General features: G+C 40.9%; 1 protein-coding gene across 1 annotated transcript; it reads left to right on the top strand.

Annotated features, from left to right (window-relative positions):
* Positions 1 to 24,667, top strand: OPRM1 (opioid receptor mu 1). The gene is made up of 4 exons (XM_039569635.1): positions 1 to 431; positions 14,686 to 15,038; positions 15,762 to 16,282; positions 22,250 to 24,667. Exons 1-4 carry the CDS (start codon positions 112 to 114, stop codon positions 22,286 to 22,288), a joined length of 1,233 nt encoding a protein of 410 aa, XP_039425569.1. The 5' UTR covers positions 1 to 111; the 3' UTR covers positions 22,289 to 24,667.
* The last annotated feature ends 1,184 nt before the right edge of the window (positions 24,668 to 25,851 follow it).

Here is a 25,851-nt window from a genome sequence, read left to right as displayed (position 1 = left end):
GACGCGCCGTCGGGGCGGGCGGGCGCCGTCGCCTCCCCGACACCTCGCCGGCAGCGCCGCGCGTCCCTCGGGCGCGGGGAGCGGGTGGCCGCGCTGACGCCGCTGCACGCCATGGCTGTCGCCTACCTGCTGGGCAACGCGTCCGCGCCGCTCCTCGCCGGCGCCCTGGAGGTCCCGTTCGCCGCCAACGCCTCCGCCTGCCGCCCGCCCGGGGCGCCCTGCCCGGCCTGGGGCAACGCCTCGGCGGCGCTGGGCTGGAACCGCTCCGAGCCCTGCGGCGGCGGCAATGGCAGCGCGGGCGGCAGCGGGCCCTGCGCGCCCGCGGGCGGCGGTCCCTCCGTGGTCACCGCCATCGCCATCATGGCCCTCTACTCCGTGGTCTGCGTCGTGGGGCTCTTCGGCAACTTCTTGGTCATGTATGTCATCGTCAGGTGAGTGCCACCCCGCCCCGCCCCGCAGCCCACGGCCGCTGCCGTCGGGGCGGAACCCCGCTGCCAGGAGCCGGGATACGGGACGGTGTCCCGGCGGGGATGCTGCGGTCCTCCTCCGGCGGGCAGCGCGCAAAGGACTGCACTGGGGAGTGCGGAGGGGCGCCGGCCCCCGCGGGAAAGGGAAAGAGGTTTTTGTTAAAGAGCCGGAGCGGGTGATGGGGGAAAAGAAACTTGCGGTGGAGCCGTGAGGGGCGGCCGGTCCGTCAGAAACCGCTGCGCGTCCGAGGATGTTCTAAGGACCCTCCGAGCTGCAGCACCTCTGCGAGCGGCTCTGGCCAACGGGGCCTGAATCCCGCACCTGTCCTCTGAGGAGCGAGGATTTAAAGGGACTATAGCCACTGCCTGTGAGCGCGTACGGGTACGGGGTGGTACACGGATAGCCGGCACGCATCCACCTGTCTTTCCACCCACCTCTCCCAAATGCACGAACAAAATGTAAATGGCACCGCGGTTAAACGTTTCTCTGTGCCCGTATTTGGAGATCCTCTGCCTCGTGTCTAGATCTCTGTGTGTCTATTGATATACATTTATACGTGTGTATAGACATAGGTGTGTATACAATAAATACGTATGCCGTGATCGCGACCGCTCTCCGTAATCCCGGCGTTCCGGCTGTGCTGCGGCACTTCGCAACTTTCTCGCCCGCAAGAGAAAAAGGCCCCACTGGGGCTATTACAGATCAGATCCCGCGCGATAAATCCATTCCCCGTAAGTGAGCGGAAAACGAGTGAGAGGTAGATGAAAGAGGCTCCTTTGCGGCCTGGCAGCGGAGCGGAGCGGAGCGGAGCGGGGCGGGTGGCTTCCGTGGGGAAACACTGCCACCTCCCGGGAGCGATGGGCCGGGAGCGATGGGCCGGGAGCAGGACAGCGGGGCGCGACAGGACGGGGCTGACTGAGCTCAGGTCCTTTCGTGGCTGCTCGTCGTTGCCAAACCAAGCATCCACTGAGCCCTGGAGAGCCCAACGGGAGCTTTTAAGGGGGGAGATTGGAGTGGCCCAGAGGCGCGCTCCCTTCCTTTCGAGGCAGCCCCGGCATTTCCAATTTCCCCCCCGTCTGGAGCGTCCGTTCCCCCTTTGAACGCTGCGCTCTCCGAGGAGTCGGGGCCGCGGCTGTCGGGCATAGGTGCCGTGGGCGCAGAACAGGGGTTGTCTCTTGGCATCACTTGCAGACCAGCGGCACCGGGTGGCTTTGTGGTGCGTGGGTGCAGCGCTGGCAGTGACAGCTGTAGAAAGCCGGGGATGAAGGTGGCGGTCACGGTGGGCTTTTACAGCAGGGTGGAGGATGATTCCTTCGGCACGTGTTAGGGATGCCGTTGCAAAGACTGTGCATCTGGTAGACCTAGTGAGAACACGAGTAATATCCATCAGTGGTTCAGACTAGACCAGTTCAGAAACCTGGTGGGTTTAACTATACTTTAGAGGCTGCATGTACACAGCTGGGCAGATTCTCTTCCATCCTGTCTGTTTTTTGGTCAGTACAAAACTCAAGCTGTCTATGTGAAGATACATCTGCAGAAAGGCTTCCAAGTGGGGGCATGACTGCAATCACCATAGCAGTGTTGAATGCATTGCTCTGGGAGAAAAAGCAGATGCACAGTGTAACAGAGACAGGAGAGCTGTCACCAGAGAAATATGCCACAGGTTGTCCCTGGAATTATGTGTTTATTATCCTGGGCATAACCCTTACTAGGTTCATATTTCTTACAGTAATTAATTGAATTACACTTGCACTACAAAGTCAAATCGAATGAGGCCCTTGTATTTAGATTTCTATCTAAAGACAGCATCTTTCCCTGAGATGACAGCTTAAAAACAAAGGCCAGAAGCAGTAGGAGAAATGCATTTTCATTTTACAGAGGAAAACACAAATTAAATGGCTTGTCCAATACCATCAGGAATTCTATGGCAAACTCCACATCTCCTGTTCAAGAACAGCTTTTAGTATGACAGAATTCCTTCCCAATTAATACCACATAGCTGTTTAGCAATTGGGATGGAAAGGAGTTTATATGCTAATGGCTGAATAGGATCTGTGGCTTAAGCAACATAAAAATACATTCCCTTTCTGTGCTTCTCTGTAGGGGTAGTGCATCTGGTCAGCAATAGGGAGCTTAGTGATTTAGTTCCTGTTGCCCCCTACACTAACATGACAGTGTTTCAAATCATAGAAATGTACCTATGAAATGGTGACCTTGTGTGCTCACATTCACGCCTCCTTGCATCCAGCTACACATAGGAGGCCAGTGTTTCACTGGATTGATTTTTTCATCCTATAAAACTCCCCTTCTTTATCTGCCTTTCCCATCATGCCTGCTCTGGGAGAACAAAATATTGAACTTCAAAATAATTGTGAGAGGAATTGACGTTACTAAAAATGAAGATTTTTAAGTAACATTGGTACCTAGTTTGGCTTGAAAATACTAGGAGTTGGAGGTAGATGCTTAGATATTTGAAACTGTCCAACTCACCTTTCAGAGTCCAGCCCCAGTGAAAGCAGCAGTGGCTTCAGATCGAGTGTGCTGCATGCTAACATCTCATGTTTGGTTTCTTTGGAAATATTTTTAAAATAATTATATTATTCTTATAAACATTATTACTCTTACAATTTTTCCACATGAGGCAAATCCAGGGGTTTGGAGCCAGAGCTGTGCAAGTGCTGGCCTGACAGGGAACTATCACTATCACTCCACAATGCCACCCTGCTATCCCTGCTGGGGCAAACAGAGATCAGAAAGCAGACATGTCCAATGAGGAGTTAGAAATGTATTGTGATTATCAATGGGAAAATAAGGCTCTTCGTGCAAAGCAGGTCCATGGATTTCCAATTTATACGTATTACTTTATAATTAATGCATTCTCTTCCACCTTCCTCATTCTTCCAGATGGTTCCTGTCCAGCTGAATGCTCTCATCTTTGAATTAATATTTATGTGTTTTATATGTAGTGTGTGAGGCTTAACCTTATGTTACTAACACTGAGCTGTTTCCTTTCTCAAGTACCAAAAAACCCCTTCAAGTGACAGAAGTAGTAGTTTAATAGGTTTTGCTGCCAGCTGTGAATTTCCTGTAATCTGAAAAATCTGTAGATAATTTTTATTATCTATTTTCCTCATGTGCTTTGTGTAAGTGTAAATTACTAATATGAACACAATGATGTTATGGCTATATCAACAGCAAATGCTACTTCTAGCAGCTGCAGAGTACAACAAGACAGTGTACAATTAGTACCATGTGGCATTGAATTAATTTACACAGTAATCCAAAGGCTTTTCCAGCTTTCTCATCAAGTCGGTGGTATATTAGTCTCACAATTAGAGTGGGAAGAAGAATATGCCTTGTGATTAAGGCAATATGCTAGAAAGCTGTAATAGATCCTAGATGAAAATCTTGAGCATTGCAGGTCTGGAAGAGAGGAATAGCTCACAGAGGCCCCAGTCCCCCACAATCCAAATACCCTGGGAGGACTGTAATTCCCCCAACAGCCACTGTAGTCACTCAAGTTCAGAGTAATTTCTCATTTATTTTGCTATAAATTTCGTCACATACCATAAACAAAGGGGTCTCAGGTTCTCTGTGATCCTTTGCAGAGGAAGGAAATGTCTTGTTTCGTTGTGTAAATTATTGCAATGCTTTAAAAAAAAAAAACAAGGTAAATAGGGAAAGAAGTCAAAGAAGTCCTCTCCCTGAAATTAAGAGAAATCTTTCTATGTGTCTCAAAACAGCCTCTTAATAGTGTTTTGAAAAAAAAAAAAAGAGCATCATCTAATCTGGAAAGACTGCAGCCTGAAAGCTCTGGTTAGTTCAGCTGAGCTCACTTGCAATTCAGAAAAACTGTTTTATTAAGTAGAACAGACTTAGAGTTGAAATTTCAGTTATAGAAATAATTGATATCACCAGGGGAATAAATATTCTCACACACATGCACAGAAGTGTGGAGTCTTTTTAGAGAAAATTTTCAGATTTTTTTTATCACAAGCTGGAAAGTGGGTGAAGCAAAACAAGTGTTTCTAAAAAATGGGTTCTTTGCAAGGTGACATGATGTTATGGATGCAGTATGTAAGGCAGCTTACAGCATCTTTTGCAGCAGCATAGATCAGGGAGCTTAGAAACCAAGAAATGCATAAGATTCCTGCTTTTCTTTCCTGTCCACAGCCTCATGAACTTCTCTGCATTTGTATGGCATTGCACGTGTGAGTGTGTGTCCTGCCTGTTCCACTGACTGCAAAGGTTCCACCCCTGTGCTAAGAGCTGAAAGCCTCAGCAGCCTTATCCAGTCATGTCAATTATGAATTAATACAGCTCACAGCACCAGGCAGAGAAGATCTGGGGACAGAACTGAGGGAGCACTGTTGGGCAGGAGCAGCAGAGGAGCTGAATTAAATCAGCAGCATAGCAAGGGGGTGACCCTCAGCATCCTGACTTACAGAAAGGCAGGTGTCCCTGTTTGCACACTGTTTGTGACAGAGTTTACCAACCTTTGCTAGTGGGCAAATGTTTAACTAGCAAGCAGCTCCCCTCCCTACCCCAAGATGAAGGAAAGCAGACAGATAAAATGGAATGTACACCTTTGTATTCTCTTGTTCTGTCCTTTTTCTTTTGATTATGTTTTTACAGACATGGTCAAAATTTGACCAAAAAATACATGAGGCTGCAACCTGGGGGTAACACCCATCTCACTGAGGAAGCAGAGGCACCTGAGGGATGAGTGAGAGCTCTGCAGCCCCAGACTCATCTCCAGACCCTGTGCTTGGCCCCCATCCCAGTACACTCCTGCACACAAGACAGCATGCCAGGCCCAGGTGCACAGACCCTCTGGCTCTGGTAGTACCACTGGGCAGTTCTGGGCAATAAACAACCCTTCTCACTCAATTTCTCTTTAAAAAGCTGTTTGATCCCACTGTACTTTTCCTGGAGTGCCACTATGGCAATGGGTCCCATGAAAAATAGTATTAAACACTTCCTGATTTTTCTTTTAATTTCTTTTTTAAAAATAATAAAGTGTTACCCACTTTTCGTGGCTTCAATAATTATGTAATATAAGCAATGTATGCACACATTGCTTATATTACATAGTTACTAGCAAGCTAATGACTAATGAGCTATTTAGCTAACATAATCCTTAAGTACTGCTTTATTTCAATTTATGGTGTTTTTCCAAACCATCAAGCATAACTTTTGCTAAACACTGTGGATAAGCTTTTATAACTTCTCTAGATCAAAAGGTGATATATTTACAAAAATCTCAAACCTATCATGATGCAAGTCCAAATGTCTCAGGATCATAATTTAGCCTACTAGCCTCTTTTCCAGCCATAGCCAGCACCTGGTGTTTAGTCACAGAGTGGAAGAAATAGGGGCAACACTGTGTGAGTATCACTCTAACAGACTGTTAGACTGCAGAGAGACTTTTTTGAGCTGCAGTTTTTGCAACAGCATTTATTCAGCAGCTTTTTGTGGACATTTCTAACATGCAGCAGTCCCCAAAAAATTAAGGATCAAAAATAAGATTGGAAAAAGAAGGTCACAAAGATTGCCACTACTAAACAAAGCTGCTTTGAAACAAAAATTTGAAGCATTTTTAAAGATTCTAAGTTGGTTATTTTTAAGCTTAGGTGTTCTGAGATGGTTGTTTTAGAGATCTTCATTAACAGACATTTTCAAAAAATTATTTATTTTCATGATGATTCCAAGTGGAAACAAGTTTCCAGTGCTTGATAAGTCTCTTCAAAATACAAATCCACTCTTGTAGCTACATTTTTTTAAAATCCAATAGCAGCTATTTTCTGAATTGTGGTGCTTAAGCTGATCTCAAAGAAAGCTCTTTTCATAATCATCTTTGTCTTCTTTGGTTTATATAATGAAGTTTGGGTTTATGATATTGAAAGTGGGAATATTATAATTATCTTTCAAAGACCCCTAGTCTCTTTTGGAAGTGGACTTTTAATGGTGCTCACTCTCAAGCAGTTCCACAGCTTAGCTGAGCTGTGATAAGAAGCATTCTTATTCATCCATTTAATGTTAAACACTTCTAAATTTTATTGCTATTTCCCTTTGAATTTACATGATGAAAAAAGGTAGGGATGACACACCATAGCTAATCAAATAACTGTGAAGGACATGAAATAGATTTTTTTTTTCCACCTTCTTACTGAGAAGTGTTCAATTATCAGCTATAAGATCTTGTATCTCAGATCAGGAATAAAACTTCAGAACAAAAATGTTTGTGCAAAATGGAGCATCTCCTCCTCATCGTGTTGTGTGGAGCAGTTCCAACTGAGTGAAGTCTCTTTTTTAAGGGGGAACAGGGAGCACCAGTTGTCACAGTGCTAATCTTCAGCCCTGGGATGTGCTGCCCCTATAGAAAAATCATCTAAGGAACCAATTACCCAAATCGTTCTCATAAGATTGTGGTCTTAGTAACTCCCTCAGAGCCCCAGTTTCAGACACAGTCTCATCCTTGACATGTAGAGCGAGTCCATGATTTCCAGTATTTCTGATTTGGTCTTCTCACATAGCACATAACTGTGTTCCTTCTTTCTGTCACACCAGCTGCCACCATTGCCTGCTTTCCGCTTTTCCCCCATCACAGGCAAGCCTTCCTCCACATTTATTCTCTCTCTAGTTCCTTTGTCTCACCTCTGTCATTCCTTTCCAGATCACACTCAACAGCTTCACCAGAAGATCCCAATCTCCTGTATGCAAGAGGCCATGCCTTGTATACCTGCTGTTGCTTTGATCTGTACAGTCTGTGTATGGCCTGGCCTCCAGCCCTATGCCACCTCCCTGCTCCCCTCTGGCCAAGGGGCATTGATTACCTGCTGGTCCCTACCACACCTTTACGGATTTCACATCTACTAGCAGTAAAACTGTCTTCAAAGGCTTCCCTGCCAGCTTCCCTGCTGACCAGGGATATTTCATGTACAGTCCTTATCTCAGGTGATCAGTCTACAAATCAGGAGGAGGGTATCAGCACCTGGAAACCAGACAAAGTAGCTGATAACTTGTCCCCTCTGGAAAAATGTCACCACAGTTATCAGAGATGTAGTCAGCAGTTTTACTCTCAATCACACTTCCCTGAAGGCAGAGGGGAGAAAGTTAAATTGAATATACTGACAGTTTTCCTTTATATGTCCTCCTAGCAAAGCAAAACCTTCAACAATAAGCACCTGCTGCTCGATAATGGCAATATATTGAAGTTAGTCTTTTTAGCACCATTGATTTATTTCAGAGAGATATGTTACACAATAACCATGAAAGCAGCGACCTTTATTGGAGACCCATATGCCTCAGCACCAGGCAAACAGAGGCTCAAATAAAAGTGGTTTAGCAAACAGGGCAGATTAAGTTCTGAAATAATTGGCAGGTAATTTTCCTCCCATTTAACTAGGCTGGAAGGGAAGGAAGTGTACCAGCAGATGACGGTTTGGGCACTGGAGCATACTTATTACTGTCATTTTTTTTTTTATCATTAAGTAGGTTTTTATGATGTGTGGGAAAAGACGAGCAAATTAGGAGTTATAAGACATAGCAACATCTTAAATATTTTTGTGGCAAGTGATATACCTATACTTGTTCTTGACTGGTTCTCCACCCTTTTTTGAAAAAAAAAAAAAAAGTATCGCATCATCTTTATTTTGTATGGATTTCTGCCAGGATATTTTTCACATTTATGTAACTTAAAAAGGCATGAAAATAATAAGAAATCGTAACATAATTACCTGTTATGACTCCTGTGAAGTTTGTGTTTTCTCTCTGAAGTAATCTCCTTGCTTGTTAATCCTCTCAGTCAGACATCAATGGAAAGGACCAGCCTTCCTCCTGAAAATAGCTATTTTTTCCCAAAAGAAAAAAGCTTGTTTCATTTTCTCTGGGTAGGGACTAAACTCACTGGCTCAAACTAAATAGCAGAAAGAGGACTTCTATATGATGCCTTTGAGTAGCAAAAAAAAAATCAGAAAGAGCCACAAAGACAGCAGCCAGTAGTTTTTAGTCCAAAGCCCAATGCAGGAAAACAGGATGATGTCATATGCTCTCACAACTCTCATGGTGCCACATCATTTCCAAAAAGATTGGCACTGGAGTCTAAAGGTGACTGACTAAAAAGGCTTTAGTTTAGCTCACTCTCTCACAAAGCTGAGGTATGAGAGAAATTCCTGATGGGTTCTGAGTACAAAAAAAAATGGCCCTGAGCTGGTGCTGCTTCCTGGGAGGTGATGTGCTCTGCTTGTTTCTCCTGCATCCTGTAAGCAGATACTGCTGGATCTGCACATGCCTTGGCACTGTCCTGATGTGAGGAAGGGGTAAGCTGGGAAGTCAAAGATGCTAACAAGGTAACCCGAGAGAAGTAAACTTTGGTGACATTCTGGCTGAATCTCATTTGTGCTATGGAGGAGAATAAAGTGAAAAAGGAACTTGGCAGTGGGAAAACAAATTATTAGGGGGAAAAGAGGTAGCAACTGAAGCAACTACAGTCCAGCAGTTACCTGTCCTGTGATCAGGTCCACATTGACCACATATACACTCAAACTCCTTCAGAAAATGGACATCTGCTTGCCAGTAAGTGAAGAAAGGAGAGAAAGCTGCTCCAATGTATGTGAAGTATGACCAAGTTTGTCAAATAACTAAACTCTGTGATTTTAGATCTACTGCACTCCCTCAGTAAGTCATGCCTTGACACCTAAGTGATACCTAATATTTTTCATCTTTCTAATTAAGTCACCATGACGGGTCACAGCAGTGACTGGGTAGCACTGTGCTGGCAGTCAGGATGCAAGACTTTAACAGGAGAGAACAGCAACTGCCTCTGTCTTTCTTAAAGGCAGTGAAAGCTTCCTCACTTCCCCATTTCAGCTTTTATCCCCAAACTCGGGATAGGTGCAGGAAGTAAGTGAATGTGGTGCAAATTGCACAATTTAATTGCAACCAAATATGAATGCTTTCAGCTCTATTGTTGTACCTGCTCAAGTTTTTTTTTTCAATTTATTGTTGGTTTGGTTTCACTCAGGGCTTACTATGTTTAAATTACAACCTTGTATAAGATCTCTTGAGTAGAACATAGATCAAAAGGATGCAGAGATTGTTAACCACAAGATGGCACCTCAAGTCTGGATGGCCTTACTGCCTGATAACCTATCAGGGTGGTGCACAAATGTATGGTGCTTGTAGCCAGAGATGAAATTTGATAGTGTAAGGAATAAGCATTCAGAAGTACCCATGAATAGAAAAATCAAAGACTTAAGTTTTCAAGCTGATTAAATCATGTGCTCACAGACAGGAAGGTTAGACCTATCCAGAATATATATGACTTCAAAACATTTAATGGGTTACAGCCTGCCACAGCACACGTCACAGCTGTGGCTGAGATACAGTACAGGTCTTTCACTTTATAGAGACCCATTACCATGTGAAGAAAGAAAAAGGACAATAAAATGGGATGGACATCAGTAAAGTCCATCATTTGAGACCCATTAGCTCAAAGGTACTTTCCAGAATAAGGCTTGAGAGACTTCATTTCAGTGTAAAATATACTAATTGGATTGGCAGACAGAAAAAATTTTGAGGGTTTTTACAGACCACCTTGAATATGTCATGACCTTGTTCAAAGGTTTAAGGGCTCAACAAAAAATTAAAGTACCTGATATCTCAGAAAAACATGCCAAAAAATCCGGTTTTCCTACTGTTTTTGAGTTGCATATACAAGGTGCACCAGAACAATCACGGAGAAAAAATGTTAATCTGAGTTGATTCAACTAGGCATACTTGACATGCTTTTATCTTCCCAGCCAAGGCGACCTCAACTAATCTAGTGTATGCACATGATGATTCTTCATTTATTTAACAAGTCATTTATGCAAGAAGAACATGAATTTGAAATGCTAACCTCATCTCCAGCATCAACAAGAGTTCTGTCAGGTTGTCTGTATGCAAGACCGAGCTGTTGGCTGTTGTTTCTTTCAGCAGCCAAACCATTTTTGAGAGTGCCTGCTTTCTGCAGTTAATCTCCAGCGATTTTCTCCAGTTTTTCATGTATTTTGCACTGAACTTAGACACAGGTCTTGAAGCAGTCTTTGTCTCCAAATAAGCATTCTGTAGGCAAAACCTTGCGTGCCTTTGCGTTGCTGAAAGTAATTATTATGAGTCTGTCATCAACCAGCCTATTCCCTAAGTGCAAAAGACTGTTTCTGCTTTCCTCCTCATTGATGTTATTCAGATAGGAAATTTTTCAAATGAATTTGCAGTGGTATGTATTACTCTGAGCTGCATCATTAATAATAATAATAAAAAGCAAGAATGTAGCTGTATTATTATTATACTCTGTATTACACTGAGCTAAATGTGGACCTCTCTTAGCTTCTTTGCACCAGCCCAATGGCACAAGGATGCTGTAAAACTGATCTGGTCCAGAAGGGCAGAAGGCTTTGGAGGAGGGGATATCTCAACAATCCATATGGATGTAAACCACTTGACCAAGGAGCAGTAGGGACACGACTAAGTTGGTTGTATAGACCATGATAGCAGTACACAAACTCTATCTGTTAGGCTTAAATAAAGTATGATGCAAGCTAAAGATTTCACTAAATTTTAAGAAGCTTAAAAGAAGAGACTCTTAAAAAATATTTGAAGGTGGTAACTTAACTATTGGAGTGGACAGGCCAGAAACAGGGCTGTGGCAGGTGTCTTTGCAGAGAGTCACAACATGCTCACATCTCTCCTGTTGCATGAGAAGTGGAAGGGAAGGTGGTCCTGGCTCCTGTCCAAGGTGCTGTTACACGTTTTACAAGGGAGCTGGAGTCTCTCTGAGGTTAATCTGGTGAAGGTTTTATTTGGTTTACAAACTACAAGTGGCCCGTGGGCAGCCAGTTGAGTGGTCCATTTCAAGACTTTCTATTAATCCTTGAGTGCTAAGAACTTGGTGACTATCTGAGCTGAATTCTCACTCTTTTCTCCACTGCTTTTTTCTGATTCCAAGCAAATCCCAGTTGAGTGGACCAGTACAGCTCAGGTCTTCAAACTTGAAGTCTATTTTAAAGCTTGGTTGGATTGAAGATAAAGGCAAGGCTGAGCTTTCCCTAAAAAATTAGACAGATATAAAGTGTACTCTTACTGTTGTAAATCTGATTAGTCTCATGTACTATTACCAATAAAACAACACTTAACAGATATTTTATGATACAAATCATGCACTGAGGAGTTAGAAGGGGTATACTAGTGGGTGTCAGTATTATAATGAACATAATTAATTTGGGTATATATCAAGAGCAGTATTGTGCTAAATATTCACAAGAAACCCTGAATCATCATATTTTATTACTCTTTTCATTGCAGAGTTGTAAAATAAAAGTAAGGCCACCCAAAGTAAACTTCCGTCTTCACTTACAACCTTGCTCATTGTCATGCAAAATTTAATACACTTGATGTTTTAGATGCTGAAATTTCAATGTAATCTAAATACCAGTATTCAGATTTTCATGAGTTTGCAATTAAGATTCTTCCTTTACACATCTGTTAATTTTTAGATTCTCTAGTGGGTTTGAAAGAAAGTGTGAAAGCAGTACCTTAAAAGATTGCATTTATAAATTTTTGCATTATACATTTTGGTATTACTAAGTCACTCTCAAGTATAGAAATCTCATCCCATATACATCTACGCCTGGATAATGGAAATGTTTGTTCTGCTTCTTCAAATAGGTAGACTGATACCTTAGCAAAAAGTATAATGACAGCTAAAATAAAGACTTTGAAAAGCTCCATTTTGATTGACTGTTACTTTTCATGCTGTTAAAATTACATTTAATCAATTGCTTTGGTATTTATTTGTTCGTGCCAAAAAATAATCCTGGGGGCACTGATAATCTACTTATTTGGAAAAATACATGTTTTACAAAATGTACCTTGCAGAAATAAGCCCCTTATAAAGTCGTTAAATATTCAGTACAGAGAAACGCCCAAATCCTATAGAATTCACTGAAAAGAATATTGTAAATTTCAATAGACTTTTGTTGAGTAGGCATAGTAAATACTTTCCATCACCATACGAGCTCTGCTTCTATTCATTGTAAGAACAGCATGATTAGAAGTACAAAGATTACAGAGTACCTCAAGCAAAACCCTTCACTAGTGGTCTACAGAGGCCATTAAACATAGTAAGTCCAAGAACTTTTAAACTTAAACTGACAATGAAAAGTAGATAGCAAAACTGAAAAATGTGTAGCATTTAAGTGGGATAAGGCCCATGCCCAGTGAAGAAACTTTATTCTATTTATTCTATTCTATTTATTCAGAGAATTTTTCTGTCCATCCTCTGTCATGCTAATCTGAAAGTCATTTACGTGTTGGTTGATGGTTTGGGGTTTTTTTGCTGTGTCAGGTGTTCCCTTTAAATCATAGTGGCTTTAATTAGTGATAACAAAGCAGTGTCATTATTATCTGATGATGCACTCTCCAGAGAGACCTGTCCCAGAATCACGTGTGATGACAGCAGCTCTGAGCAGCATTCCCAAGTGTGCTTTCTTATCCAGCCATAAAGATAAGGCAGGCAATCATCTAAGGTCTGAGCAGGGATCAGCAGCCTGGGTGAGGGCACAGAATCCTTGTCACCCTTACCTGTCTGTGCAGAGCTGAGAGCCACTGCCCCTCTGTTGCTGTACTTGCCTGAGCAGATCGGGTGGGAGAAAGCTGGACATGCCTGCTCACAACAAAATCAAACCTTCAGGTTAGCTCTGGACATACCTTCAGCTACTCCTGGATATCTCAGACCTTCAGAAAGACATTCATTTTGATAAACCACAGGGCTTAGTACTGGATAATAGTAAAAACAAAATATAAATGTTGCTGCTTTCATTCTCATCTGCAAGATTCTCCAGCAAATTGCCCAAGAAATATTTTCTCCTTCCTCCAAACAGTTTTTAGAGCTGTACTCCTCCCACACTGCAATCCTGTACATTTTTTCCAGTTTCCAGAGGAGAGAGTTATGGATGCTTGCAGCATCTACCTCCTCCTGTGTTAGTGTTACAAACTTGTTAGATAAACGGAAAAGTTTTTACAGGACTTTGAGAATATGAAGTTTATTTACAACTGGAGGGTGTCATATTCAGATCATACTTTCTAAAGGCAGCATCAAGATAGAGTTTGGATCTACTTGAAAATATGTTTTTTAGAAGCACCCTAAATTGAAATTAGGGTTATTAGTGGCTTCTCATGCACAGTGCTAAAAATGAGAGAACAAATCCAGTATCAATGGCTTCAAATGTTAATCATAAAAGTTTTCTATGTCAATTCAACATGAAGTCTGCATTTCTCCACACCCTACTAAAGAAAAGTTCCAAATGCATGTTCCCTACAAAATCCTTTCATTGGGATTTTTTTGCAACTGACTCATGTTCTGAAGAGATCTAACTCAGAGAGATAAAACCCATTAAATAGTGTATTTTACATTTTGTCTTCCCTAGCAGGTTCCCTGACAGGTCTTTTGAAATGGGCTGTTCCTCTTGAAAAGCACTCTGTAAATTGTAAAATGTTTGATCAAACACTCTGCTTATTAGTTTTGCAGAAACGGAAGTTTCATCAAAAGAGCAAGCCATCTGACTCCGCAAAATCCAAGCAGCCACAGGGCCCAGCAACCTCAGTAGCAATCAGGGCATCAGGACAGCATGTCCAGGAACATTACTTAAATTGAAACATCTTTTGTACCACTGCAAAAGTACAGCATCCACATTGAAAGTGGGTCTCAAGTGCTGCTCACTTGGAATGCTATCTTCACTACTCCACAACCTACAAATGAATTCTCTATTTCTACAGAACATGGTTATGATATTTAGCATAACATCAGCAGGTACAGAAAATCTATCCATGTAGTACAGTATCTGATCTGTAAAGATACAATTTTTTCAGCTTCTCAATTCTTTAGCATTTGTAATATTGTTTCTTCTATGTGTATCTTTTCCTTCTGCACAAGTTAAATTAATCTTTTCTTCCTTACACCCTTTCACTGATGTCTCACTGAACTGCCATCATGTAGGTGAATCATTTGGTCATTTGGTGAAAAGGTCATTTGGTTAAAAGCACAAAATGTGATCTTTGACAGTATCTAGCACATTATTTTACAGAAGTTTCTTATAGGCTCAGTTTTATGGATTCAGTTTTATTTAACAATGTCAGTTGTGGTCATTCACATGCTCTGCCAATTTTTTTTTCTAGGTACACGAAAATGAAGACTGCCACCAACATCTATATTTTCAATCTTGCATTGGCAGATGCCCTAGCAACAAGTACTCTGCCATTCCAGAGTGTGAATTACTTGATGGGAACGTGGCCATTTGGTACCATCCTTTGTAAGATTGTTATATCCATAGACTACTACAATATGTTCACCAGTATCTTCACACTCTGCACCATGAGTGTGGATCGCTACGTGGCTGTGTGCCACCCAGTTAAGGCCCTTGATTTCCGTACCCCCAGAAATGCCAAAATTGTCAATGTCTGCAACTGGATTCTTTCCTCTGCCATTGGCCTGCCAGTTATGTTCATGGCAACTACTAAATACAGGCATGGTAAGTCTGGCTTTCATTCCTAAATTGAGTATTCAACAGTTCCTTTCTCCTTTCTGCATTGCTTCACTGTAGTGTAGAGGCATTGAATTAACTTCTGACCTCCAATCTCTGTAAAGTAGTTATCAGTGCAAATGAGCCCCCTCAACAATTTTTCAGTCATAAGTATGTTACACCCTGTCTGGCAGGACATGATACAGAGCAGAGAGCATGTTCTGGATCACTGGTACTCCAAGACTTTCCATAAAGGGATAGTGACAGCATGTCAACATAAATCCAGACCCTTCACAGTGCGTAGTTACCTACTGTCATGTCATTCTCTTCCCTGTTGCCCTGAAATGCCCAAACTCTCAGCATACGTGGTGGTTTAACAATCTTTCTTTTCACCATGTTTTATACTGAAAGTGAAAATGAGTCAAAGTTTAAGCATTTATGACAATTCAGCTCTTTTCCTTGTTCAGTGTACATTAAATTCCAAGCCATAGTATGCAAAAGAGAACATGTTAATTTGGTTTTGTTTTCCTCACACTTCATGCATGTTTTGCAGTACTCTGTCCTACCAATGTTTGTGCAAATGACAGGTCACAGATTGCTTCATTTTACATGTTTACTTAGGCATAAAGTCTTCATATATTTGCCTGTGATATTTAATTAAAGAAAGGTTTAAAGAAAAGGAAATTAAAAACTGACCTGCATGTTCTTCTGTGCTGTTTTCCTTTCCCCCAGGCTCAATTGACTGCACACTTACATTCTCCCACCCTGCTTGGTACTGGGAGAACCTCCTGAAAATCTGTGTGTTCATCTTTGCCTTCATCATGCCAGTGCTGATCATTACCGTGTGTTATGGGCTGATGATTTTACGCCTGAAGAGTGTTCGCATGTTATCCGGCTCCAAAGAGAAGGATAGGAACCTGCGGAGAATCACAAGGATGGTTCTTGTAGTGGTGGCAGTGTTTATTGTCTGCTGGACTCCCATCCACATTTATGTTATCATTAAAGCCCTGGTCAACATCCCAGAAACTACTTTCCAGACTGTCTCCTGGCACTTCTGTATTGCTCTAGGGTATACAAATAGCTGCCTTAATCCGGTCCTTTATGCATTTCTAGATGAGAATTTCAAAAGGTGTTTCAGAGAGTTCTGCATCCCCACTTCCTCAACCATTGAGCAGCAAAACTCCACCCGAGTCCGACAAAACACTCGTGACCATGCTTCCACTGCCAACACTGTGGATAGGACTAACCATCAGGTATGACTAGCAGTGGAGATGTCATCTCTGGATCCAGGCCACCCGCTTGGAGATGACATGTGTTCTGAAGTTACCACTTACACTGATTTGTAGCTGTTGGAAGGTCTGAACACCTTCAAGGTTATATTTGAAACTGATGTATGCATACACAGAGACCCTAGTCCTGCATGGTGCTAGTTGCTCTCTGCCCTCCTTGATGCTCAGAAGCTGAGGGTTCTAAAGGGTACCTTGAGTGACTGGGTCCAGCGTGCATGCATGTACAAAATGCATAAAGCAGCATTTCACTCGCAGGATGTTTACAGCAGGTTGAAAATTAATCACAGATTTCTCTGTTCATACTCCTTGTCTGCTGATGGAGACAGGATTGGGACAGAATACTCTTCTTGTCCCATTGCAACAGTGAATAAAAAGATAAAAAACTGTGCTTGTTCACTTTTCATTAATGTACAATGAAGGCCTACCTGGCCTTGTTTGTCCTGAAAGACATGTAAGACATAGACCAAGGCTTGTCTACATGCAGTTCTTGTATCAGATAATTATGTGGTGAATAAGGTGGGGTTAGATATGTATGTGTATATATATGTATATAAATATATACACACGTCTTAAAGACTAATGTGTCATTTCGCCATTTCACATATACCAAGAAAATACCTTTTCCATGTAGAAAAAGCCTTTAAGAAGTAGGGATTTCATGGCACATCAGATTACAAAAGAAAGAGTTGTTTTGGTTTTTTTATTCAGCCTACTTTTGCATAGTTTTTGCAATGAAGCTCTTTTGTATGTGTTCAATATCCATGGTCCTGTGATTAGTCTTGAGAATTTGCAAGCCCCATCTCTCAGCAAAACGTGAAAGCAAATCTTAACGTTCACGAAAGTAATTCAAGCACACTGCAAGCACTAGAAGAAGATTGAGTTGTCTAAAAATAAGAACAAAAGGCATAAGCTTGGTTCATTCATTGCCGTATCACCTTTCAGCAATATACTTAGGTTGCTCATGCACCACTTTCCCACTGCTTGCCACTTCAGCCACAAGCTGGCTGCCTCCTCAAGGTGCAGAACTCAGTGGCTTCTTGCAAAAGCAGCTACCCCCCTGCCACTCAGCTGCTGCCAGATAGCCCAAATCAGAGTATTCCCATCTCCAAGCAGACTAAACAGTAATTGCACCAGAAAAGAGGAGGGAACAGTCTAAAGGGAGAAGGGCTAAAGAAGCTTTATTAAGCGTCAGCAGTTGGTATTGTTCACCAGTGTCTGACTCATACATGCCAAACTGTGGCCTGTGAAATCGGCACCTGGCTCAGTCTGGTGGTGAAGCAGAACTGCCAAACTTGGCATAGGTGCACATATATATGTTTGTATGTATGTATGTATGTATGTATGTATGTATGTATGTATATATGTGTAGTATTTACTAGGTGGAGCAAATTACTAGATTCATCTGTTAATAATGCATTTGTAACCCTCGATGGAGTCAATTTTGTGCATCTGTCTGACAACAAGATGTATCTCTGTCTAGTACAATTCCAGCTTTTCAGAGTGCAGTGTGTATGCACCCATTTTCTACACTTAGTTATATATCTTTATATTACTTCTAGGAGAGCTGTAGCCTTCTCGACTTCTACCCATAGAAAATATTGATGTGGTACTGCCTAGAGGCTGAGTGAAATAAAGTCTATTTCCCTGAGCACTGAGCAAACACAGAATAGAAGATGATGTTTCTCAGAGAGATGTTTCAGCTTACACCAACAAGAGAGACAGCCTGCTGGGGCAGGGATGGACCAAGCAAGTGAAGTGATCTTGAGAGTGGCAGTAAGGAGGAAGCTAGTCCTATAGTTGGGTTCTTTGTTGGTTAGAGTTTGTTTTCTTTTTTTTTCCTTTAGGCAATAGTGATGAAATAAATAAGTTATGAAGAAATAAAGCATATGGAAAGAGAAGGGAAGTGAAGGGAAAGGGAGGTGAGAGGCAGATTGCTGAGGAGAAAGGGAAACATAAGGAATGAAGTCCAAGTGAGGCAGTAAGGATGGAAACTGAGGCAGAGAGCCAATCTGCATGGAACAAAAAAGGTGTATGCAGAGCTGGAAGAAATTGTTTGACTACTTTGTTAGCTCTTCCTAGCATCTAACCATTAGTTTTCCCCGGAGTCAGGGAGAAGAAGACAACACTTGGTAGCTCAGGTCCTCAGAGGTGGGTCTTTGCATATTCAGATACTTGAAAGACTTTGGAGTGGCCAACTCCACTTTCCTCACTACCATCCCTGCAGTCCCTGCTTTGGCAGCTGCTGATTCTGCCGTTGGTTTATTTCTGCCAGATGTGCTCCCCGAATGCTGACCTGGGCCTTCTCCCTGGAGTTCAGCTCAGCAGCTATTTGGTGCAGTCTTTCTCACTCTCCACAATGTCTGTAAAATACATTCACAGCAAGCCATGTTCAAAGCTTAACATTAAACTTAATTTATTTTTTTTTCTCCAGCAAAAATTTCTGTAAGAGACATTTTTTGATGTCTGCTTTTATCAGAATGAGAGACAAGATTGTTCAACTAATCTACACTAAAAAGATTCTCTGGAATAGTAACTACAAGTGTAATACCTAATATCTTTATATTATTATTTTAAACAGAAAAAACCCTAGAGTGAATGCGGCTTTAGCTCTCAGAAAAGAAAAAAGAAAATAAACCCTCAGACAAACCAATATTTTCTCAGACAGTGAGATTCTGTAAATTTTATAGACAGGGTATTCTTTTCACAGGTAAGTGCTTTCTGTACAAGAAAGTTTAGCTTGTGTATCTATTGATTGAAGTATACTGACAAGTTCTTTCTTGTATAGACAAGGCCTTGGAGAGTATTTGGTATGAATTCTAATTGCAAGGCTGTGTAGTACTCGGCACACTTCACATAATTTTCTAAGACAAAGATGTTCTACAAGTTGCTTTTTTGCCATGATGCCATGAAGATTTTTTGCCTTTTCTTTTATACCCCTGTTATACCTTTTTACAACTTCTGTATTCTTAGTGCTTTTTGCCTACATTCTTGGACTCGTTTGTCAAGCTGAGAGACTAAACATTTTAGAAGCTTCGTAGCTAGGGATCAGTGTGCCCCAGACCCCAAGGTCCTCTCCAGAACACATTTGTAAACTAAGATAGAACCATCCAGGGGGAGGCTCCTTGGGGAGGGGGGCTCACTTGACCCTCTCATTGGGGAATCTTTGATACATATGCTCATTAGTAAAACCTATAATGTTATACCCAATCTTTTGGGGGTGTGCATTGCAGGGTGCATTGCGGTGCATTCCACCTCGACGTGTGCACCTAAAGATCCTTAAAATAAGTACCAAGGTAAAATCCCTTTTCCCCTTCTAATTATGTTTGACTCTTGATTTTAAGACCAGGAAAAGGCATCAGCCAAATGAGAATTCTTTTCTCCTGCTAAAGTTAATGAGAATTGCAAGGCTCAATCACATAAGGCCTAACATTCAAAGCATTGAAAAGCATTTAAAATTAACACTCCTAAGCACTTAAGTTGTTGGAATGAACAGCAGTGTCTTCTATCAGTTCAAAACCACCAACAGGAAACATAAATATTCATATTATTCTGAGTTAATATACTGGCCTTTGGCCTACTCTGTGGCTCCCTGGCATTACCAAAAGGTTGAGATTAAGTGCTTGATTATTGTTTTACCAGCATTTACAGAAAATGAAAGAGCAAAATAAGTTCAAAACTGCAGAAATGCAACATCTTGTGAATGCACAGAGCAGCATCTGACCCATAACACTGATGGTGCGAGCATTTGTAGGAATTGTAAATGCTCAGTGGAGAAATACAGTTCTGAGGGAGAAAAGGCAGTGGCTAATCAGGCATGTGGAAACTGGAAGAACCATAAGACTGAGCTGTTTCACATCTGGGGGGGTGTATCTTGTGTTACACTAACTCCTGCAGTAAAATGCATAGGATACATCTGTTCCAGAGTGAGCTTAAAGGCCTGGCTCACTTTAGTTTTCAGGAGGGTTTATGCAATCTTGTAAGTGCATTTGCATGGAGAAGGAGTGATGTAATCCTGGGGGGAAAATGCTTGAAAAGCTAAACTGCTTTCTTTAATCTTTTCTCTGTACGACCGAGTACTGGCAGGGGAGGGGAATAAAGGACCAAATACCAGCTTTTGCAAATGGCTGAGGGTTTTTGATGTCATTGATATTAACTGATTCATATCAAATATCTTGGCAAGTATATTGAAATCGCTTTTACTTCAGATGCTCAGAGACTCTGCATCAATTTGTCTCTGAGATAAAAGAAGCTTTAATTTTTTTTAAATGTAAAAACAATTGATAGTTGGTTTTCCCTGAAAACTGTGTTTTCCAAATATATTAAGTTTTTTGCTAGTATCTATGTGTTAATAACAAAAATTCCTAAATAATTAGGAAACTGGGTTATTAATAATTATAGAAATCTGAGAAATTTGATTTGTTTCAGTGGATTTGTTTCTTTGTGACCCATTTTTATAGCTGCTTTTATAGCAGCTTCACCTGAATGTATCCAAGCAACTAAGCAAATTATGTATAGGCACATCTTCAGGAATATTTAGTCATCCTGTGTGTAACTCTTGCTTTCTTCTTCAGAATTTTAGCTTCTGATGCTTTCTCCTCAACTACTGAAATGTCTGAATGCCCTAATGGAAGCTGCAAATCCTCCTCGTATGATGAAAATGAGGCCTCAGATATGTTCATTAACAAAAGGCTCAGCCCTGAAAGCTTTGCCTTTACTGCCTGAATTGGCAGCCACATCTAGAAATAAAAAGGATATTGGATTCAAGAAAAAGTTTTTAAGTTAAAACAAGGAAAAATTGAAAGCTAGCTTCACTTTGATTAAATAAATGAAGTGTTTTCTTCTTAATTTTCCTAGTGCTATATGAATGACTGTGAACAAATATGGGGAATGCTGGTGAGTCCTGTTGCAGAAACATTGAAAAAAAATGGGCAGCTTCTGTTACTCCAAACCTTGGCAGATTCACATCTACCTGTGTTAACAGAGAATGGCCTTCCTGTGTATTTTTAGAAAATTGATGTACCTCCTTCGTAAATTATGCTGTATTTCAGTAATAATTTTAAAGTACTGATTTCTTAAAAAGCCCATTTCTGGCAAGATAGTGGCATCTATGAAACACTTGTATAAGTTCAATAGATCCTTAAAACTGGGCTTTCTTTTGTAGCTGACATGCATTGACATGGGCTCTTTGTCAATCTCCTGGCTTCCTCTGTGTCTCTGCTTTACATTCCATAAACCCTTGATATGCAGTGTCTCCCACCGAGCTCTCAACACGTTCTGGTACAAAATTTGCAGGGCTGAGCAAAAAGGGGTTGCAGGCTTTCAGGACGTGCTGTGCAGTAAGCAGGTTTTCCTCATGAAAACATCTGTAGTGCTACCGTGCCTGCAGGCAAGTAGAACTCAGCACGGATACTGTGGACACGCAGGGCTGAGAGGTTGTTGGGTTTGTTTGCTGATGCAAGTCCACCTCACACAGAATTCAAACTAGACTTCAACTGAAAATCCAAAAGTTAGACAGTGTCCTGATATGAGCACAGAATGTATTCAACTAACATAATAATTCCCCTGTAACTGCTACAGAAAGAATACAGAAAGGGAATGAATTTTTTCTGTACTAGTGAAATTCATAGAGAGTTCCACCCTAAAAAGAAAAGAACTGGCTTGATGTGAGGTATATTCTAATTCTAATTCGAATTTCAGACCTACTGGTGTTTCTTTGTCTTTGTCATCACTTCCTCTGCCTTTGTTGCTTCATGGCAAAACCATAGTCTTGCCTTACTCTGGGCTATGTGTTTAGCTTTATACAGCAGAACAATAGCTGCAAATGAGAAAAAAATTCCTCCTAAAAAAACCCAACACACAAGTAAACACAAACTTACGGGTGGGAAGATATCAAGCAATTGTTCATTGTATTTGCAATTTCTTTCCTTTCAGTTGGAACTTCAAGAAGCTGAAACTACTCCACTGCCGTGACAGGGTCTCCTGCTGCATGGCTCTCAGAGCAGTTGCCACTGCCACAAGTGTGCTAGTGGGAACATGTAGGATATGCTTTCCCTCAAAAAAATACCACAGAGGAAAGTGCCTGCTTTTCCGGTCTGTCAAAAATTGCTTCTGCAGCACATCTACATTGCACATAACAGAAGCATGAAATGTAACAGCAAGCAGAGCCAGGAGATCTGGGGGCCTTCCAGGCTCCAGTGTTCAAAGCAGTCATGTTTACCAGGAGTACATACCTTAGCCTAAAACAAAGCTACTGTGCTTGTAGCAATCTGACATGCTCTTAGTGAGTTACAGTGGTGTTAAAAGAGGTTGGAAACAAAAATTCAAAGGCTAGATACCTATAGTTTGAAAAATAAGGTGACCTTTTGAGGATGAAAAATAATGGGATATGAAATTGTAATACTGTTGGGTACACTCTATTTACTCTTAAAATTTATTTGTAGAGGTGTTTTCTGTGCAGGTTGTTTACGTGCTGAAGTCTCAGAAGGTCATCTAGAACAACAAATTTGTAGTTCAAGAGGTCTTCTCTTGCAAAGATTGAATGTTCTGCAGTTTCAAAGGAAAAATATTTTTTTCAGTGATCCCTTAACAAAAAAACCCCTAAAACTCCAAGCTTCACCTTCTGCTTCTATTTCACATATAAAAAAAAGACATTAAAATCAAAACAATGAGCTATCACTTTTTCTAAAAGAGTTGAGTAAATGAAAGTATTCCACATTGTTATTGATTGTCAAATGATCTCCAAAACAGCATATATTAACATAAATTGTGAATAAAAATGTAGCTGTAAGCCTGTCAGAGCTTGCACAGACTGATGATGTCTTCTCTTTCAAGTAGTTACTCAAATTTCAGCTGCTCTGTCAGCAGCATTTTCAATTTGTAGGCAAACGACAGCCCCTATGTGAAGTACTTGGAGCAGTTAATGCACTAGACCTTTTTTAAAAAAGAAATTTTAAAAAATTCACTATCTAGTTTTTTCTTAACCAAACCCATAATATGTTTGCTTTTCTAATTAAGATAATACATCCTGCATCTGTATTTTGTATTAGCTGCTAAAACACATTAGTATTTCAGGAAGAAACATTGTACTGCAGCAAATGCCTTCTTAGCTGTTTTCTAGTATGAAAAATAGAAATATTCATGTAGATAATTTGTGGTGCAATGGCATTTTCTAGACACTGCTTTACTTGCTTTGTAAATAAATCATCAGTAGTTAATTGGGGGGAAATGTACTTTGATGAATTTAAGTGTATTCTAAAATACAACTATATGGAACAGGGGTTTTTTTGTCTTTTTTCTTTCTGCAGCCAAAATGCATTTCTTATTTTCATTGTTAAAGTCTGTGTAACAATAAGGTTATACAATGTGAAATTGTTTGGTTTTGCCATAGACTGCATAATAAAGATTGAAGACCAAATCCTTGCAAGTTGTAAATTAAAGGATTATTTGAGTTTCATCACTGTGTTGAAGCTAAATATGTAGCCTATGTATCAGCAGAATATGAAGCTAAATATAACAGAAGTGCCTTAATTTTTTTTCTCTTTCTGTTGAAAATTCCACTGTGTTGTCATATGGATTTATGTTTAATTTTGTGTTAGTTTAGCTGTATCACCTCATAGTCATCATTAAAGTTTAACCCAGTCATCACCATTCCAAGAGGTTTTGCATCTAATTTTTAAACAGCATAAGATAGGCACTTGGAAGAAGTTATTGTATTGTTTTTTACCACACAGCAGTATTCTTTAAATAACAAAACCAACATAGAATACACTAGATGCAAATGGATTACCATCCTATGACATCATTACTACCTGATGGGTTCAGAGCAGTCTGACATGCTCACAGACAACAATTTCAAAGAATTTTAAAGTATTGAATGAATATTTGAAAAGTCTTAACTGATAGACCAAAAACTTGTTTAAGTAAACTTAGGATCATAGTTTTGTGAATAGTCAAAAGTTCAGTTTTCACAAAATTTACATAATTGATTGAAGTCTTTATTTCTTCTCTACTTTGGATGAAGCGCACAAGCAACATACTGTGACTTGCCAGCAGACAGCCAAATAATTTTAAGGATATTTTTTGTTTCTGCAGTTCAACAATTGAGAAACCTGACTGTAAATATATTTAGCAGTAATAATGTTGCAGCCTTGATGGTTTAAGGATATGAGGAAGTAAATTTTATTAGAACACTAGCAAAAAGTAAGAAAAGTGTCTTTGGTTTTTTTTTTTCCAGATTTAAATGTTCATTGGTAGTGCTTTGCAGTAAGTAGCATATCATTACACAAATTCTGTATCTGCATTGTAAACCTTTAATAAAAATGTCTGTGTTTCTTGTGTATTTGCCCTCAACCCCACTGTCCACATTTGTGATGAAAACATTAAATAGCACTGATCCCAATACAGACCCCTGAGGGACACCATTTGTCACCAATGTCCATCTGGATATTGAGCCTTAGACCACTGCTCTTTGGATGTGACTGTCCAACCAGTTTCTCATCTACTGAACCGTCCACCCATCAAACCCATATGTGCCCAACTGACAGAGAAGGGTATTGTGGGAGACCATGTCAGAGGTCTTACCTATGTCACGATAAATGACATCCAAGGCCCTTCTCTCACCCAGCAATGTAGTCACTCTATCGTAGAAGGCCAAAAGGTTGGTCAGGCAGGATTTGCCCTTGTTGAAGCCATACAGGCTGTCCCAAATCACCTCCCTGTCCTCCATGTGCCTTGACATAGCTTCTAGGAGTTCCGTGATGTTCCCAGACACAGAGGCGAAGCTGATGTGGTTGTAATTCCCAGGAGCCTCCTTTCTACCCATTTTAAAGACAGGTACAAGGTTTCCCTTTTTCCAGTCACCTGGGACTACACCTGACTGCCATGACTTTTCAAATATGATGGAGAATATCCTGGCAACTACATCAGCCAATTCCCTGTTTACTTTCAGGAGCCTCTATGTAAGGGAAGAGGAAAATTGAAGAGATTTCCTACTTAAGTGTCCCCTTGACAAGAGGTGCTCGATCCTGGAATTGACTTTTTCCACTGCAGAGACAGACTCCATGAACCCAAGTCTGTGTGAGTTTGTCTCTCTTGGAGCTGGAATGCAGCTGAGTGTACCTGCAGATGCTTTAGCAGAAGAAATACGCAGTTGAGCTGGCTTTGAGCTGGCTCGTGCCTGTTCACTCAGCTAACAAAGGGAGGTGAGACATCAACAGCTGAACTCTTTGTCTTTTTGGTTTTATTGTTATTAAAGTCAAGGCAGCATGAGTAGGCTTACCTGTGCTACAGGTATCTTACTCTCATTTTGAATAATGGGAAGAAACCTTAGAAATCTACATCATGCCCTTCCGTATCTCCAAATTAATAAAAAAATAGGGCCTTTATAGTGATGGTGTCATGGGCAAAACAGTCTCAACTAATTCTTGCTAATTAACACAAAGTTTTCATAAGGATTCAGGTAATCAGGAAAAATTCTAGAAAACAACAATATACCAACTGCAGCGGTGAAAGTACTACTTTGGTGTCCTCCAGTG

Source organism: Corvus cornix, chromosome 3 (genome assembly GCF_000738735.6).
Source record: "Corvus cornix cornix isolate S_Up_H32 chromosome 3, ASM73873v5, whole genome shotgun sequence".
In the NCBI taxonomy this organism is placed as follows: domain Eukaryota; kingdom Metazoa; phylum Chordata; class Aves; order Passeriformes; family Corvidae; genus Corvus; species Corvus cornix.
Note: the sequence above shows the minus strand (reverse complement) of the source record. Positions and strands in the feature narration are given on the sequence as shown.

Excerpts from the sequence above, each read along its gene's own strand:
- OPRM1 (XM_039569635.1), top strand. The coding sequence starts at position 112 with ATGGCTGTCGCCTACCTGCTGGGCAACGCGTCCGCGCCGCTCCTCGCC. Across the intron at positions 15,039-15,761 it reads AACTACTAAATACAGGCATG|GCTCAATTGACTGCACACTT; the intron begins GTAAGTCTGGCT and ends CCTTTCCCCCAG. Across the intron at positions 16,283-22,249 it reads TGGATAGGACTAACCATCAG|TTGGAACTTCAAGAAGCTGA; the intron begins GTATGACTAGCA and ends CTTTCCTTTCAG.